Genomic DNA, 16,934 nt, shown 5'->3' with positions numbered 1-16,934 from the left:
AAACCAAAAGCACCCTGACATACTTTAAGTCTGTGACTCGAGTTACAGAGGCCTTATTGTTCTGTTAGACGTTGGGGGGTTGGTGGGGAGCGGTGGGGAGGTAAAGGTGTAACCCTTATTCTGTTGAGATGCAGATAAGACTGTAGCTATAAAGGTACTCAATGTGAACAATTGCTCTCACACATGTAGACTGACCATGGAGGCTATTTCTGAATTCGACAGCCTCACCACACGCTCTAAAAGGGTCGCGGCTGATCTTGTCGAAAGCAGAAGTGAGAAGTTTCAGGAAAATGAAAAAAAAAAAATGGACTTGATACAGAAAGTTCTCAAAGGCCAAAGGCATCTTTATCTCTCTGCAGCTTCACTTAACTTCTCCTGTCTTATACATTTATCGGTAATTCTGACTGTGTGAACGTGAACACAGTTGAGATTCCGCTTTCAGTGCCCGCACTGGTGAAGCTCTCACAGTGCGTTGAAGAAGACACTTGCATAAACATCGCACATTGGAAAGATATAATTTCCTCTATACTGCAGGTGATTAGCTTGCTTTATTTACAGATGGGGGTTTGCAGTATACTCTGTCAGCACCATTGGGCCCCACACAAATGAATCCTGGAGGTAAAGGCTGTGGCAGCCTGCAGGGATGTTACTAAGTATTGCATCAGATGTACAGTTTGAGCTCTCTCTTGGGATCTCAGACTGTGCATGTGTGCTTATGTCACCGCATCTCTATGGCTATATCTGTGTTGATATGTTTGTCTATGTACGAGAGAAAATAGAATTGTTATCCACATTTATACAGATGATCAGTGCTAGTAAATTTTCACCATATTATTTTTAGTGTATTGTGTAACAACACCAAAAATAGTTAATAATGCAGCTCAGGCAGTGATTCAGTTATTAATTCTAAATATATTTTTTAGGCTGACGGCGCGTCTATTTTCTATTAGTGTTTTTTCTTTGCTTTGATCATTTTGTTTGTCAGTTTTCTGCCTTTTTACACTCCATTTACTTTCTATCAGTAATATGCAGGTTAACTGATGAACATATAGCCAATAACAGCAGATCTGCATGGACTACAGCGCTCAAGGGATTTATGCCATTCTGACTGAAATATTGTATATGCTATGGCTGATCTGGCAAAGAGGATGAACACAATAAGAGTAACAAGTTTATAAAATCATACCACAGATACAGTTAATTCCAGTGTTTGCTGAGATTGAACTCTATCCCATATGGACCGTGGTGGACAAAATTACAGTAGCAGTTATAAATGAGCATTAGATGTCACAGTTAGGTCTCACTAGGATCTCATCATTTACTGAGGATATGGAGAAAGTGGGAACATTTATGAAGAATCATTATGAAGAATCTTATATGACTGCAAATTGCAATTAAATCATGGTGTGCTGCTGGTAAATAAAGATGTATTTCTGACAAAGACCGTGTGTCTTTAGGCCAGTATTTACCAACCTCTGGATGTACAGCACCATATAGAAGAACAAGAAATAAAAAAATGTAAATTGCATTTGTCTGCCTTTTTGCCTTATCTTTGCTTTTTTATTTATTGATTTCTTTATTTTTGTATAGCTATTACTCCTTGTTCCTCAAATATTCAGCCCACACTAAAATGAGGAAATCACTTTGAGCTGCTAACAACTTGAAAGTAGACATTGCTTTGAACACTGGAAATGAAAAGCATGCCTTCACTTAAATTAAATACTTCACAATTTATACTTTATATCCGGTATTTTGTATTTAATTGCCCGTACCTGTTTAGCCACAGTTTTTGCCTGCATACTTGCTTTTTTTTAAAAATTTGAGTATATTTGATATATGGACAGATGAGCTCAAAGCCTCACGGGACTCTTAATGGGCAATTTAAACGATTTTATAGTTTTGCAGTGTTATTGCAGTTATGTTGTGTCAAGGCTTTGATTGTTGTAGATGTGTGATGTGGCTGTCAGTATTTGCACGACAGAGAAAGGTTTAGCTTGCAGCAGCAGGTCACCACAATGAGACGCTGGTATCGAGCAATGACCTGTGGCCAGTGTTCACGTTCAGGTTTGCTTTTCATAAAGTAGTGTTCCAGTTGCTGCGGTGCACATGGACTGTAACACAAAAGAGATCTCTATCTCATAATAAAATGTTAACTTTTTTTTAAATAATATATTTCCTTTTCCCATAACAGCTGCAAAACCCTACAAACTCCAAAAAGACTTTTACATGCATGAAGTCTTTAATTCATCAGTCAAAATGACAGATGGACTTTGGCTCATCAGTTGTTTAGACTGAAGTTTTTGTGTCACTGCCACAAAAACAAGTTCTTTTGATACTGTGAAAACCAAGGTGGTCAAAATGTTTAGATATTTTTGTCAAAACGACATTGGACTAGAAGAGAACACTTTTGCTCTACATATTCTCACTGATACTGAATGACTTTTGGCCCAGAATATTATTTTTTAGGTTCACTGACTCTTCAGGGGCTGATTTTAAAAAGCACACTGTTCCGTCTACTTCATAATGCAAAGCAGCATTTAAGTTTGAGGGGATTTTTAAAAATTTTTTAATTTTATTTCATTTTTTGCAGCAGCAGTCACACAGCATACTAGAATCCAGTAAATAGAAAAAAAAAAATAACATAACATAGGCCTATTGTGTGCAGGGGTATATGGGGTATCTGGTATCAAAATAATGCTGCAAATGGGATATGCTGCCCAGATTTTCACACCTAATTCTTGCATTGTAACTGGGGACGAACCATCATATGCATCACCCATGCTCCGTGCTCGTCTGCCTCTTTCTTTATTGTGTAACCTAAATAACCTAAATAAATAAGAATTATTATAATCACATTCTCAGACTCGGCTTAACTAATAATAGCAAAATAAACTAGCTAATGGCTCAACTAATATAATTAATTCATTTCAAAGCACTCACATTTGAACAGTATATTGAGTTTATGTGACTTACTACTTAATTTAAGTTTTGCAGAATCCCAGCAAAGCAGTTTAATTAAACTATCATTGTATATTACTATATTTTCTATAAAGTTGCATACTTTTTGAAGTAATGTCCTGCAAAAACCTTGTTATGTTTTGTGATACACGAAGGAGTCACAAGCAAAAGAATGAAATAATAAATATATCTTAAAACATGCGCTTTTGAGTCGTGCCTGTGAAACAAAGAATAGCTCAAACACTTTGTTTTGTTTTGTTTTTTTTAGAATTATGTCATTATTTACACCCCATAAATCAAGAGTGGCTGTGGTGTGTGGAGATAAAATTTAAAACCTTTGCTGTGAACGTAATGACAGAGTGACGGGTGCGTTTCTACGCACGGATGGGAGGTGGAGGAGTGTGTCCAATGGCACGGCAGAGGAGGCGGTGTGTGGTGACACACACACGCAGAGCGAAAGAAAGAGAGAGAGAGCCGGGCTGCAGCAGCCAGCTGTTGGTAAGCAGCGCTCCCGAATCACCATCAGCTTCTGCATCAGGTGAATATTTCTGCATCTGCAGAAGACCAGAGCGCACGGCAAGACTCCCCCCCGCTCATTTTGTCATTTATGTTTCCGATTAGCAACTGTTCCCGTTTAATTGGTCCTGATCAAGTGGGCGAAACTAAGAAGTAAACAGAGAAAAAGAAGCTCGAGGAACAGGTGAGATCAGATGTTCTATTTTTGTTTTTTATGCACGTGTTAAGTTTCTTTTTTTATCGTCTTATTTCGGTTTTTAAGGCAAATGAGCGAAGCTTCCTGGGGTTTCCTGTGTGGAACATTGCATGACACAGCTGTGAGTAAAGTACCTGTTGCTGTGTTACTGAGATGAAGCTATAATAGACAGGGGTGCTTGGCAACTCGGGGACAGACAGGCTATTCTTAAACGGTCTATTTTAAATGACGTCAGCGAGTTATTAGATTATCCATTACCGTTTTCAAGCAATTTATTTTTTTTCCTTTTTTATTACTATTATTTAATCCTTGCTAGCTCGCTGTGGAAAATGAATCCGTGTCCTTTGGAAACAAGCACATCCCACGAGTCCATTCAGAGCAGACTGGCTCAATTAAGAAGCATCTCAGTTGAGTTTATTCAGCGTTTATTCTTTAATATAAGTAGTTGTTCTTTAAGATAGATAGATAGATAGATAGATAGATAGATAGATAGATAGATAGATAGATAGATAGATAGATAGATAGATAGACCCGTTGCCCTTTCAGTCACTTGACTGTTCAGTCTAATTTAAAATAAGCATTAATCATTGTGATTTGCTAATTTTCTGACATTACTTTTTACTCAAAATTTACTTTTGCTATGTTTAATGCCCCCAGAGCTGTTTTCCTCTTTCAGGATGAGATTGTTTGGGAGGATGTCAGACTTTCTAACCCTTTGAAAGACCTAAAATAAACTTTTTTCTCTATTTATGGAAAGATCAAATGTTCAGCACATGCCTACATGTAACATTGCTAGTCTGGCTCTATCAAAAATATCATGGCAATTCAATTATCCCCAGTTAAAATTAGACAAATATTTCCTCACCATTACTCTGCAAAGGCCCGATGGGCACATGAACCATCTGACCCCTAAGGTGGCAAACAGAGGCATATTCAGTTGCATATGCTACATGATAGAAATAATTTTTATTGTTTTTTTTAAAAAACTCAAGATGCTAGCTATGCAAGGCTTTGTCAAGAACTATAAAGACTAATAATTAAAGTGTTCCCCTAGGGCCCTGATTCTGATTTGAATAAATGAAGCTGTTACTAAGACATCACCTTTACTTAACTTAAGAAATATGTATGTATATGTAATGTAATATGCACTAGAACAGGGATTGTGTTATTTTTGAAGACAGACATCAGCCCTGTTAACACTGGACTTTGATATGACATCCAGAAGTTGCCAAAATGACTAAAAGAGTAGCCAAAGTAGTATATTCTTTTTTGATCGCTTGTTTTCAAACCGTGTTTTACAATCAGTATTTGTATTCATTTAATAACACTAATGTTATTAATGTAGCCACTTTAGCAACCAGTACTGTATATAAATATTGAGAATCTGCTTTTTCACTGCAGAATAAGCCATGAACCTCCTGGGCTAATGTGCTCACATGTGTTTACCGTGTTTTTGAAACGTTTGAAGCCACCATGCTCTGAATGACTCATGGAAAGGAAACCATTGAAGCAGAACCCCCAATACTCTACAAATGCCCTACTTTTTCCCCCCTCTTCATTCATGCATACAATTCACTGCAGCAAGAAAAACATGATACACATTGTTAATGAGCAACATCAGCACTGCTAATAAGACCAATTAAAATGACCTTGATGTGCGGGGTTTTCTGTGCATGTGCATTGTTGTTCGAGAGAGTTCCCCAGTGATTAGTCAGACGATCCCGGGGTATGTAAGAAAGCAAAGCTCCTGGTGCCCTGCTATGTGTCTGTGCTCAGTGTTTTCCACTGTCTCACCTTTAGGAAGGCACATGACAAAGGCACTGTCCCTATAGAAGCCTGAGACTCAGGGCAAAGTGTGCATGTGCTGAACTATCACACGATGACAGGATAGACAGTGATTCTGTTTTGCGTTCATGTCCAGTTGACGGCAAAGAAAAGAGAAAAAAAAATCTGCTCCTTCCGTTTGACAACCACCTGTTCAGTAGTTGACCATGGAGATGAAACGTCACAGGAACTAGGTACATGCTGCTTGAGTGATTCTGTGAATGTGCAGACCTCAAGTGGCAGTTGTCATATGGGAAAACATCCAGATTTAGCTGTGAGGCACAGCCAGGCTTTTCCTGCCTGTCGTGGCCTTTAGGCCTTTGATAAACCTTCTAAACCACATAGATATTCTATAGCTAACTCCCCACTGTTTGACTGGAGGTGCAGCTATATTTACCCAACTAGCCAAGCATTTTAACAGAGCTGTTTGCAGCACTAAAAGCTGCCATTTGGTTATATCTGAGAGGAGAGGAACCTTCGGTAAAACCTTGAGATAAACATCTTTCAGCCCTTTTTAGAATGTATGTCCCACTTCCCTCTCTTCTCAACATTAACGTCCCTTGATATGGGGTGAAATTGTCTCACTTCTGGTCCAAAAAACAGAACAGCTTGACCTGGTGTGAATTCTTTGTGGTAGCTGAGTTGCTAGTTAGACAGACCAATGCTGGTTTTGTGGTTCGATTTGCCTGTTGTGTGCTTTGTTTCACCATAGAGACACTGGCAATGATGAGCGTGTCTGCAGCTGTTACTTTTGAGGTGTGTCTTGTGTCTGCAGCATATTCAGCGAAGCAAATGACATAGGACTTTATAAGGTAATCATGAGGGCAACGAGGTGGATTCTTCCAGACATGCCCCAAATTTCTGTGTGCCAAGCTCTCGTTGAAGGATAGCGGGTACTTTAGGGGTCGTGGGAACATGGGCTTCATATCCGCTCAGGCACCATCAGGAGGGGCAGGCAACTAAATATAGAGAAGTCAAAGACATCTAGTATTAAGGGGGAAAACCAGCAAAAACTCCTCTGGGCTTTGGAGAAATACTGTATGGTCGGGTCAGAGGAGTCAGACCACCACTTAACACAGTCATTTTACTGACAGTGAGCATCAAATGGAGACAGCTCACACACAGAGCAAATTTATGTATGCATTTGATTTAGGGTTGTGTTGTTTTGCAGCAAAGTGACTTCATAGCCATGTCTTAAAGCATCGGTGAAATTAAACATTCAGTTTCATGTTTTTCAGTTTTGTTTTTGTTTCTATGCAGTAGTTTTCTAGCCCAAGAAAAACAGAAAAACCGCGGGTGTGAGTTTCAAAAATGGACATTCTCAAGCCAGCCACATCTTTGCTATCTGCCCCTCAAAATCCTGGGTTTTTTTTTTCTGACCTGGCTGTGCATGAGAGAGGAGTGGGTGGCTTTTAGCATCAGCCATCTTTCAAGAACACACCGTTTTCCTTCTACTGTTTGGTTTCAGCTATTGCCTGCTGAACCTTTAAAAAGAGCTATGGCTGTATTTTTAACCCTGTCTCTTGGGGCCGCTTGGTGCAGTCAAGCACTGTGCTGCTGGCCCGGGGGTAACCCAGACTGTCAGGGTGTCATTCTGTGTGGACTGCTAGCCCCACAAGAGCCACGCTAACTTTAGACCGCATCGCTTCATGGTGGTAAAAATAAACAACCTCGCCCTACTGAGGGGAAAAGACTTGAGTCACTTAAACTAAAGGGATGACAATTTCCCACCAGAATTACATAAATGACTAAACAGTTATTCTATTGTTATTATAAAATGTAAATCATATCATCTAAAAGGCTCAAATCCATGGTAATAATTAATAATTAGTTCAGCTGCTTGCAAATGTAAGCTTGAGCCTCAAGGCAAATTTTTCTCCCAGATTTTATTTTCTGTGATCTAGAGGAGTAAAGGGTTCAAGTACTTTAGGTCATTTCATTGGTGCTGATTTTCACTGCAGCAGTGAAAATGTTAAAGTATGCTGTTTTATTCTTCTACAGAATTGATTTTCTGTCTTTAACAGGTGTCACGCTATAAGAGAAAATGGGAAGGAAGAAAATACAAATTTCTCGTATTCTTGACCAGAGGAATAGACAGGTGGGCCCACACCGTTTCATGTTTCGTGTGTGTGTGTGTGTGTGTGTGTGTGTGTTTGTATAAAATAAAATGAAAAAAAAAATATATATATATATATATACATATATATAAATATATATGTATATATATTTGTTTTCATTTTATTTTATATTCTTCAGCAGGATTTGTGCTCTATTGTTATATTAACCCATTCTGCTGAAGTTATAGTTGACTGCAGGAAAAGCAGAAAATTAATCGTTGATTATTTTAACAATCTGATAATTTTTTAAGTGTCAAGTGCAAACAGCTGCTGCTTTTCTCTTTATATTTAAAAATTTATATCAATCCAAGACATTTAAAGACCTCACACTGACATCCTGAGATATGTAACAGGCATATTTTTACCATTTTCCCCTTCTTGATGTTTTTTAGACTTCATTATTAAGTATCGCTTAATTCTGCAAGTACTGGCTTAGTACAGAAATAGCGGTGAATGTTTCATGCAAATGCGCATGATATGTAGCCTATACTGTGGTTGTTTCTTGTCCAGTACTGCAAATGTGTAACACATAACATGATAGCTTCACTGATTGAAATGCAAATGCGAGTGCATGCATATATCAGTGAAATATCAAATTTTGATATTTAACCTGGTTAGAAACATAATTAAAACCTTATAGTCACAGTTTGCAACAGCAGAAACACGCATTATTTTCTAAGAGCCAATCTTCAGCCCAGTGGAAGTAAATGCAAATTTTCTGGACAATGATATGATGACCTAACACTGATGACCTAACACCAGTTAAAGTGAGATTTTGTTAACTGCCAAAAGGGTAGTCTTTCACACTGAACAAGAAGCTGAAGTGAGCACGCTAAAAAGTCGACTTTAGCAAGAGGAAATATTTATAAATATGTAAAGCCTAACAAGAATATATAGCATTTAATGGAAGAGGAACTGTTTCTCAGTTTGATGGAAAATGAATCTGACAGAACTGATTACATATACAGTATAATACTGATATCGACTTACAGCACAGAAGTTACACCGCTTTCTGAAGTTACCACAGACTGATGTTACATTTGCACAATACTGCCGCCTGAACAAAATATTTACATTATATTTTTAGCCTATTGATGTGTCAATAAGTGTTCAAATACTACATTGCCAGGAAACACCATGGATTTATTCTAAGGAAGCATAACCTGTGTGAGAAAAAAAACACATTAAATACATACGGAGTCTGTATAGACAGCCAGAAAACTTACTGAAGTGTTTTCACCGTACTGGTAAACACAATTTATTTCTCATATCTGATCTTTGGTAGTGAATGTTTTGTGGTGATAAGGTTTGCTTTTTGTGGAAGTTTTCCTTATCTGAATGAAGTGTCTGAGGATGGATAGTGTTCTTTACTGTAAAGATTGTAAAGTCCCCCTGAAATGAATGTGTAACATTGTCGGTATTTCAAGTGATCAGGTTGAGTTTTTTGGGATTGAAATTTTATCCACAGTATCTTATTAAAGGCCCAAAAAAAGTTTTCCATTTCTTTTTAATTAACCAACTCCCTTAATTTTTTTTTTCACTCGGAAGTGTAAACCTCTATGTTTTTCTTCTGTTGTAGGTGACCTTTACCAAACGCAAGTTTGGTCTGATGAAAAAAGCTTACGAGCTGAGCGTGCTCTGTGACTGCGAGATCGCTCTCATCATCTTCAACAGCACCAACCGTCTGTTCCAGTACGCCAGCACAGACATGGATAAAGTTCTGTTAAAATACACAGAGTACAGCGAGCCACACGAGAGTCGCACCAACACAGACATACTGGAGGTACTGTTTCAGAAGCTATTTAGAAGAACTATGCAAAAGCGTTTGATATGCAAACTCGGTTGTGATTTGTTACATAAAACATTTTTTTAACTGATTTTTTTTTTTCCTGAATATTTAGCTAAAAAATCTCACTGAGGATATTGTAAAAAAAAAAAAAAAACTCCAAATTGGAAACGCAGGTGTTGTATAGTCTGAATGAAAACCCATTCACATGACATTGTTGTGGTTCAAAAGCATCATGTTTTCATTGCAAGTAATTTTCCATATGCACTTTCTGTTCTGCATTAGACCCTGCGTAGGAAAGGCCTCGGTCTTGATGGCTCAGAGCTTGACAGTGAGGAGAGCATGCAGGTGGCAGCAGACAAATATCCTCTCAGTGAGGGCATCGATCTCTCTGTGGCTCGCCAGCGCTTCTACGTCAGTCCCCGCACACTTCTGCTCCTATACACTCAACACACGCTCACACAGACATGCTGAAACTCTGAAGAGAGAAAAACTAATGTGAATTAGCTCTAATAGGAATTCTGCGTTTTCATCTTTAATTAAATGAAACTGATCATATGTTCAAACTGTTGTGTGTTTTACTCTACAGGGTCCCTCTCTGCTCTCACCGGAGGCGCAGTTCCTCGTGTCTACAGGTTGCGAGAACGGCTTTCCCAATTCCTCCGGATCCAGCATGGCCTCCCACAGACCCCCAGGCTTTAAATCTCTAAACTCCAGGTCCAGCTCTGCCAGTCCTGCTGCACCACACACACACACAGCATTCATGTCTCCACACTCAGGTTAGTCTAATGAAGCATTATCCCAGAATCATTTTATCTACTAAATGTATTATCTACTTTTGCAGTTTCGTGTCTGCAAAAACGTGTTGACAATTCACATTGTAACATTGTGTTACTTTATGTTGTTGTGGCAGCAACAAGGTGCACAAATTCAGTGCCCTTGCTGTATTTATGTTCATTTGTGAGTCACTGGTGTTTTTTTTTTTTAACACTTTCATGACAAAAATTATAAGTCTGAGTGATTTTCTTTTTTTATTTGATGCCATCTATCAATATAATTCTGCCTTTAAACAGTCAAAAATGTTCACATGGAAATCCACGAGCCACTCGTCTAACTTCTTGTTAAATGCTCTTCTGTAAAATTCATGCGTACCGTCAGCCATCTGTGCATCTGGCTGTGAACTCACAGGAAATGAGTGTGTGTGCATGTGTGTGTGTCTGTGTGTGTGTGTGTTTGTGTGTGTGTGTGCACTGTCGGTCTGTTATGTGAAACTGGCCCTCCACCAGTGTAACAACAGCTACAACCAGCTCTGTGGTTTCCATTCAGAATGTATCACACCTGCCTATCATGGCAGCCTTCATACTATCTCTAACTGTTTGGGTGCACTGTGATGTCATTAAGTACTGATCACTGATGTTTTTGGCATTATGTTTTTGCTAAGATTTGACACTGATTGTTAGTTAGCATTGCGTTCACAATGGATTCTGCCACATCACCAGTACAATTAAATGTATTATAAATCTTCAGACTTGTAAATAAGCTGCCTGGCGTTTCATAAAGGTTAGAAACTCATTCAAAGGTCAAAGTAAAAGAAGAAGTTCTTTTTTTCTTATCACACTTGTAGCCTGCAACAGTGGGAGGTGATGCTTGTATCACAGAAAATAAATGACAGGAGCAAAACAGGCTTAGATCTCTTTTCACTTCCTGCTCCTTTCTTTCACTGTTTAGGTATCGGCTACTCTGTGTTTTCCCATGGCAACCTAAATCGAGCTCTGGACATGAAAAGCCCTCCTCCTCTGAACGTGGGCACTGAAAACCTGCGGGCAGATGGTGCTAATCAGGCCATGGGGGCCACACGTGCTAACCACAGCTCTGCTGTAAGTGGCTGTTACTATCCAGTGTGATCTAAACAAATAGGTGTCAGTGCATCCAACATGTATTATACTGCTTATAAAAACTAAGGTTCTTAATTCAATGCCAAGATGCATAAATAGTTCCACAAACTTGGACAAGTAGTTTCACAGGTTTTTTTTGACTCATTCACACCTCTCACAATTATAATATTCACACATTTTTTTCGGTGTTTATACACTGATGTCACTGTATCAATACTAACTCAAGAGTTTCAGTGTGGCTGTTTCCCTTTTTCTGATCATCAGAGGGGTCTTTTGTACCAGGGCCTACACAGCAGCAGCTCCATGGTGGCTATGGGTAAGGCAGGGCTGCTGAGTCACAGTTTGGGAGGCTATGGTCTCCCCTCCCCGGGAGCCTCTGGTATGTCCCCTCTGTTCTGAGTAAGAGTGTGAATTTAAAATATATATGACAATTTCAAAGCAATAGCTTGACATTGTCCTAAATAATCATTGTTAGATCAGATGGTTAATGCCACTCTCATGTCTGTATAGTAAAAATGAGCCTACCACAGGTACTCTCTTAGCATAGCTTAGCGTGACAACTGCAAACAAGGGCACCTAACAACTCTAAAACCTCATTACCAGTACACAAAGATTTTCTTATTTGTTTAAACAGCGCAAAAAGGGTCAGGGGTTTGTGCAGGGTTAGGAGCTTATAGAGTTTCAGCTGGTTTCCTGGTGAAATCATGATGACAAAACATTCCAGTTCTTGCTAAATCCAGCCAAGAAATACTTCGACAGATTGCAATAAATAAATAAATGAAGAAGAAGAAGGAAAAAAAAAAAGGCAAAAATTTAATTTTGATAGTTTTTTCACACTGTGTCAAATTAAGCAGCACACCTTTTGACTGTAGCCTCATCTTTTGTGTACAGACATGAGTGGTGAGAAGTAACAATCTTCTTATCTTGCACTCATCAAAAACAAACAAAAAAAAATACTAAGGGTATTTCCCAAAATGTCAAACCAGCCTTACTGTGAAGTGGATCTTTTCTTAAAATGAAGTCACTTTATTAAACTGTATCTTTTAGTTCTTTTTTCTTTTTTCATCTTGTGTTCGATCACCAAATCCATGTCTATTCTTTGTTTGCAGATTACAGCCAGCCTGGTTTTTATCACTCAGTCAGTTTACAGCGAGGAAACCCCTGGCAACCAGCACAGCCGCCTCAGGAGCCTCATGGGCCTCACATAAATCCTGTGTGAGCATATCATAATTTTAGATGTAATACAGTAAACTCACTGTGTGGATAAAATAGACAATTCATGACTTATAGACTTCACATGTACAGTCTATCTATCTATCTATCTATCTATCTATCTATCTATCTATCTATCTATCTATCTATCTATCTATCTATCTACACTGCATAATAAGGAGAATAGAAAAGAGAAAATGAAAAATAAAAATAAACTGCATTTGAAATTTTTAAATGGAAGATAATTATAACATAATTTGATACAAATTAAATGTGGAAAACGTATTAAAATTTTTAATATATTAAAATTTTTCTTGAAACATTCACATTTTTTGAACATCTTCAAGTTTTCTTCAAGCCGTTTCAGGGGTGGCCAACTCCAGGCCTCGAGAGCCGGTGTCCTGCAGGTTTTTGATGTGTCCCTGATCCAACACACCTGAATCACATATAGAAGTCATTAGCAGGAATATGGAGAACTTGACTGCATACTGAGGAGGTAATTCAGCCATTTGATTCAGGTGTGTTGGATCAGGGACACATCCAAAACCTGCAGGACACCGGCTCTCGAGGCCTGGAGTTGGCCACCCTTGCATTAGCTGTACCTGCAGTGAAGTGATGACTGTGCGTTTGAACCCATATTTATTTTATCCACCCTCTTGTCGTTTTCAGAGGGTCCAGCGGGGGGTGCTCTTTCCCCTCTCAGTCTTGCACGCCAACCTCTCCACATCTGCCATCCCTCAACCTCAACATCAAATCGGAGCGTAGCTCTCCTGAGCACATGTCCTCACCTACCTCCCCTCCTCTGCACCACCTTAGGCAGCATTCTCCAATGAGCAACCCTGATTCGGCTCGCCATACCCCTTCAGAAACCCATCCGGCCAATGGCACGAAGGAGTTTGCCAAAGTCGGCTACCCGCAAGACCAAGAGGAAGGAGGGCAGTCGCTCAGGCAGTTAGAGATGAGTGACGGCTGGCAAAGATAGCCACCTGCTCCACTCTGCCAGCCCCACTCAGTCAACACCTGTCTTCAAACAAAACCAGAAAGAGTCGACCTATGCCTCTCACTGTCTCCTCACACAGAGCTGGTCTCTCCTGGGCAGCGGAGAATTCTTCTCTGCATCACTTGCTTGATCCCATGAGGAGACAGACATATACAGACTTTTGCTTTTGGTTTGGTTAGGTTTAGTTTTCTGTGTGTAGCTAATGTGAATCAAAAAAGTACAATTTGGAAATGTGATTGTTTTGCTGGGACTTTGTTGATGTTGGCTACAGCAGCAGAGTGGGACCAACTGAACTTCTCTGAAGTGCATGTACTGTCAGTCTTGGATGTGGAGAAATGCCTTCATAATGGAATTTTAATGAGAGAAATGTGAAAGTCTCTGTCTATATTTTCTTTAAAAACACATTGTAAAATTCAGCTGACAGAAGGCTTCTGCTGTCTGAATTATTTGTTTGTCCAGACAGTGTTTTATTGCTGTTGCTTTACAAAGCATCCTTTGTAGAGAAGCAAAGAAAAAGGAAGTTTTGCTCTAAAAATATCCCAACTTAAATCAGGCTGCTGTAGCCTCAGATTATCTTCCTGTATTTTATGGCTTTTAGATCTTAGCCCCCATCTCTTACATAGGAATCACAATAAGAGAGGCTATTTTCAAGACCTGTGTGGGCTGGGGGAACGGTTTGCTGCAGTATTGCCTAAAAGGATTTTTTTTTTTTTTTTTTTAATATGTGAGCCCATCCTTTTAAGATCCCAGGCACCGGTCTGTGTCAGAGATTAGGTTAGGCTCATTTCTTTGGGATGTAAAAATAGTTTCTTTTTCAGGTTTGTTTGTTTGTTTTTTAATCTTTAGTATTATTATAGTTTAATTGTTTTATTTTTTTTCAGCAACACTCACAGCAGTCTACTAAGACCAAAGTGTTTAATTATTGTCCCTACGCATTGCACACAAATACTGCGACAGCCAAAGAAGTATGTATTTGTTTTTATCTGGTCAATTTTTTATTAAAAAAAACAAACAATTATTTACTTACTCTTTTTGAAGGGCTTCATGTAGTAAGTGTTTAGCTATTGTTGAGTTTATGATGTTTAGACGCTTATGGCACGCGGTATACTAGATGAGTCTAAATACTCATTTATTCATTTGTTTATTATCTGGTTTTCACTTATGTGTCAATTTGCTTTTTAAGCTTGTGCGCTGGATACCTTTATGTCTTTCAGTGTTCCGCTTTCAGCTTCTGATCTTCAAATGACAAAAGGCAGTAAAAAAAAAAAAAATTTTTAAATAGCTGGTCATTTTTACTCACTGTCCACAAGGGGTCGTCTTATTTTCCATTGACAAGCTGGCTGGAATTGGTTGAAGTGCAGAGCAGTGAAGACCAGCCTTAACTGGTAATTCATATGATATGATATACGGTTGCAGCTGTAACAACTGAAAATTCCCTCTGGGATCAATAAAGTATTTCTGATTAATTTTCTAATGAATGGTTAATCCATCCTTCCATTTTCTTCCATGTATCCTTTGCAGGGTCGTGGGGAGGCTGGAGCCTATCCTAGCTACCATAGGGCGAGGGTGCACCCTAGACAGGTCGCCAGCTTGTCACAGGGTCCCCTGAATGGTTAATCAATTAATCAAATTAAACTCTTTAGAGATTCAATAATCCAGCTGGCGGGGGTCTTCAAATTCAAGCTCTAGATTTAACTCTCTTTTCATTTTTCGTGCGTTTTTGTGGATTAATATCAGCATGAAAAACAAAGTTGTCAGTATTCTGATGTTTTGGTTGATTTTTTTTTTATGTTTGTTGAATGCTTCACTAACAAAACTGAGGTTTTTTTTTTCCTTTTTGACATTTGTTGTGATTCCTTTTAAATAAAAACTGTTTACTTTGTATGTTTGCCCCAGTCTGATTTTTTTTTAATAGGAAAGGACATTTGTTTATCATCTTTCTTGAGAGAGAAAATGTGATTCATTTATTCATTTCCCTCTGTTTTTATGTACATTCATTCTGAAAGCTGATAAAATGCCCTCCACTGTGTAGCCTTCATGTGTCCATTTATTTCGTCTTATTCACCTACGTTCCATCTTTTGAACACGCACACACTCCCTCATTATCATGTCAGTACCCTGTCAGGCAACTCACCACGCAGCCACCAAATGAGAGGAACGAGAATGGACCACTTAAAAGCCTGGAAACCTTTATGTCTTCAAAAAGAGGAAAAAAAGAACACAAATAGGTTCATTTCCGCAGCTGCTTGTCTCATAGTAACCATGGCAGAATGTTTTTCTATGCTACCGTTATGGAGCATTTGCTTTCCTTTCCGTTTCTACTAATAGCCAAGGGGGGGGGGGGGGGGGGGGGGGTGCGCACGCACACACACACACACACACACACACACACACACACACACAGTATTGAGCACTGGTCCATCCTGTCATCTCTCCTCCCTAAATAAAAAGATACTTTCACTGGGGTCATGTCTGGTCTGCTCCCATGAGACCAGGCTGCACTGGGCCTAGTCTGTAGGGCATGTCTGAGTCCTGTGCGCGCACACACACACACACACACACACACACATATACTCTTTAGCCTCTACATCAACCACAGTCACCCACTGGTGCCTCACTCAGCCTGTTGCGGCCCACAGAGCAGACTGAAGGGGCCCGAGGCCTCCAGCACAGATGATTAAAGTAATGTGATTGTATACGTATGTCACTCCTGTCACCTTTCAGTACATGAGGCTGGGCCCACCACAGAGGAGGAGGATGAGCTTACACAGATTTCTGGTAACTGATGTGCTCTCAAATTTGTTTACCTCTGAGTCACTTTGTGATTGTTAATGTCCTCCAGTAGAGCACATAAAAAGACAGTGAGGTGAGTTGCGCGTCGCTCCTTTTACTGGAAAATGCTCCTAAGTTTTGACTGGAGGTAGAATTTAAATGATGACAATAAATCATCAGCTTTCAACCAAGGAGCTACTTGTATCATTCTGGCAAAAACTTTGTGATAATTGACTGCCATGAGATTTTGAATATTGTGTTAATGCCACAAAGTACATGTGAATAATTTAAACAGTACTTTCAAATAGAAATTATAAAAGCAGCCCACGCCATAAAATATGTACAGAAACTGGATTATGTTGAGTTGCTTCAGCCAAGTTGATCCACCACAAACATTTCTTCCCAGACTCTAGAGGGGCATCAGGGTCATAATAATTAGAGGTGATTAAAAAAAGATCTTCTCAGGAAGGTTGGGGTCAGAGATCAGCACCCTGCACAGCAACTAGACACCCCATTGTCATGCATGTCTTTTGTCAATTGAAGCACCAGTCCTTCACAAGGAAATGCTTTATCTGTGACGTCTTCCATGCTCCACAGTGGAAGGCAAAATTAAGTGAGACAGTCAAGATGATGTGAAAATAGTACATTATTTTATTAG

At 39.2% G+C, this 16,934-nt stretch overlaps 1 protein-coding gene across 2 annotated transcripts; it reads left to right on the top strand.

Moving 5' to 3' along the window:
- Nucleotides 1-3,423: 3,423 nt before the first annotated feature.
- On the top strand, nt 3,424-15,319 carry mef2b (myocyte enhancer factor 2b). 2 transcript variants are annotated; one of them, XM_030726838.1, is made up of 10 exons: nt 3,424-3,496; nt 3,580-3,658; nt 7,519-7,592; nt 9,191-9,394; nt 9,683-9,811; nt 9,987-10,176; nt 11,126-11,274; nt 11,557-11,671; nt 12,402-12,507; nt 13,174-15,319. In XM_030726838.1, exons 3-10 carry the CDS (start codon nt 7,539-7,541, stop codon nt 13,484-13,486), a joined length of 1,260 nt encoding a protein of 419 aa, XP_030582698.1. In that variant the 5' UTR covers nt 3,424-3,496; nt 3,580-3,658; nt 7,519-7,538; the 3' UTR covers nt 13,487-15,319. The 2 variants fall into 2 exon arrangements, with proteins under 2 accessions (XP_030582698.1, XP_030582699.1); XM_030726839.1 differs by having other exon boundaries at nt 3,433-3,456.
- Nucleotides 15,320-16,934: the final 1,615 nt, after the last annotated feature.

Source organism: Archocentrus centrarchus, chromosome 4 (genome assembly GCF_007364275.1).
Source record: "Archocentrus centrarchus isolate MPI-CPG fArcCen1 chromosome 4, fArcCen1, whole genome shotgun sequence".
NCBI classification, from domain to species: Eukaryota; Metazoa; Chordata; class Actinopteri; order Cichliformes; family Cichlidae; genus Archocentrus; species Archocentrus centrarchus.
This window is presented reverse-complemented; position numbering and strand designations above follow the sequence as displayed.

Excerpts from the sequence above, each read along its gene's own strand:
- mef2b (XM_030726838.1), top strand. The coding sequence starts at position 7,539 with ATGGGAAGGAAGAAAATACAAATTTCTCGTATTCTTGACCAGAGGAAT. Across the intron at positions 9,395-9,682 it reads CCAACACAGACATACTGGAG|ACCCTGCGTAGGAAAGGCCT; the intron begins GTACTGTTTCAG and ends GTTCTGCATTAG. Across the intron at positions 10,177-11,125 it reads ATTCATGTCTCCACACTCAG|GTATCGGCTACTCTGTGTTT; the intron begins GTTAGTCTAATG and ends TTCACTGTTTAG.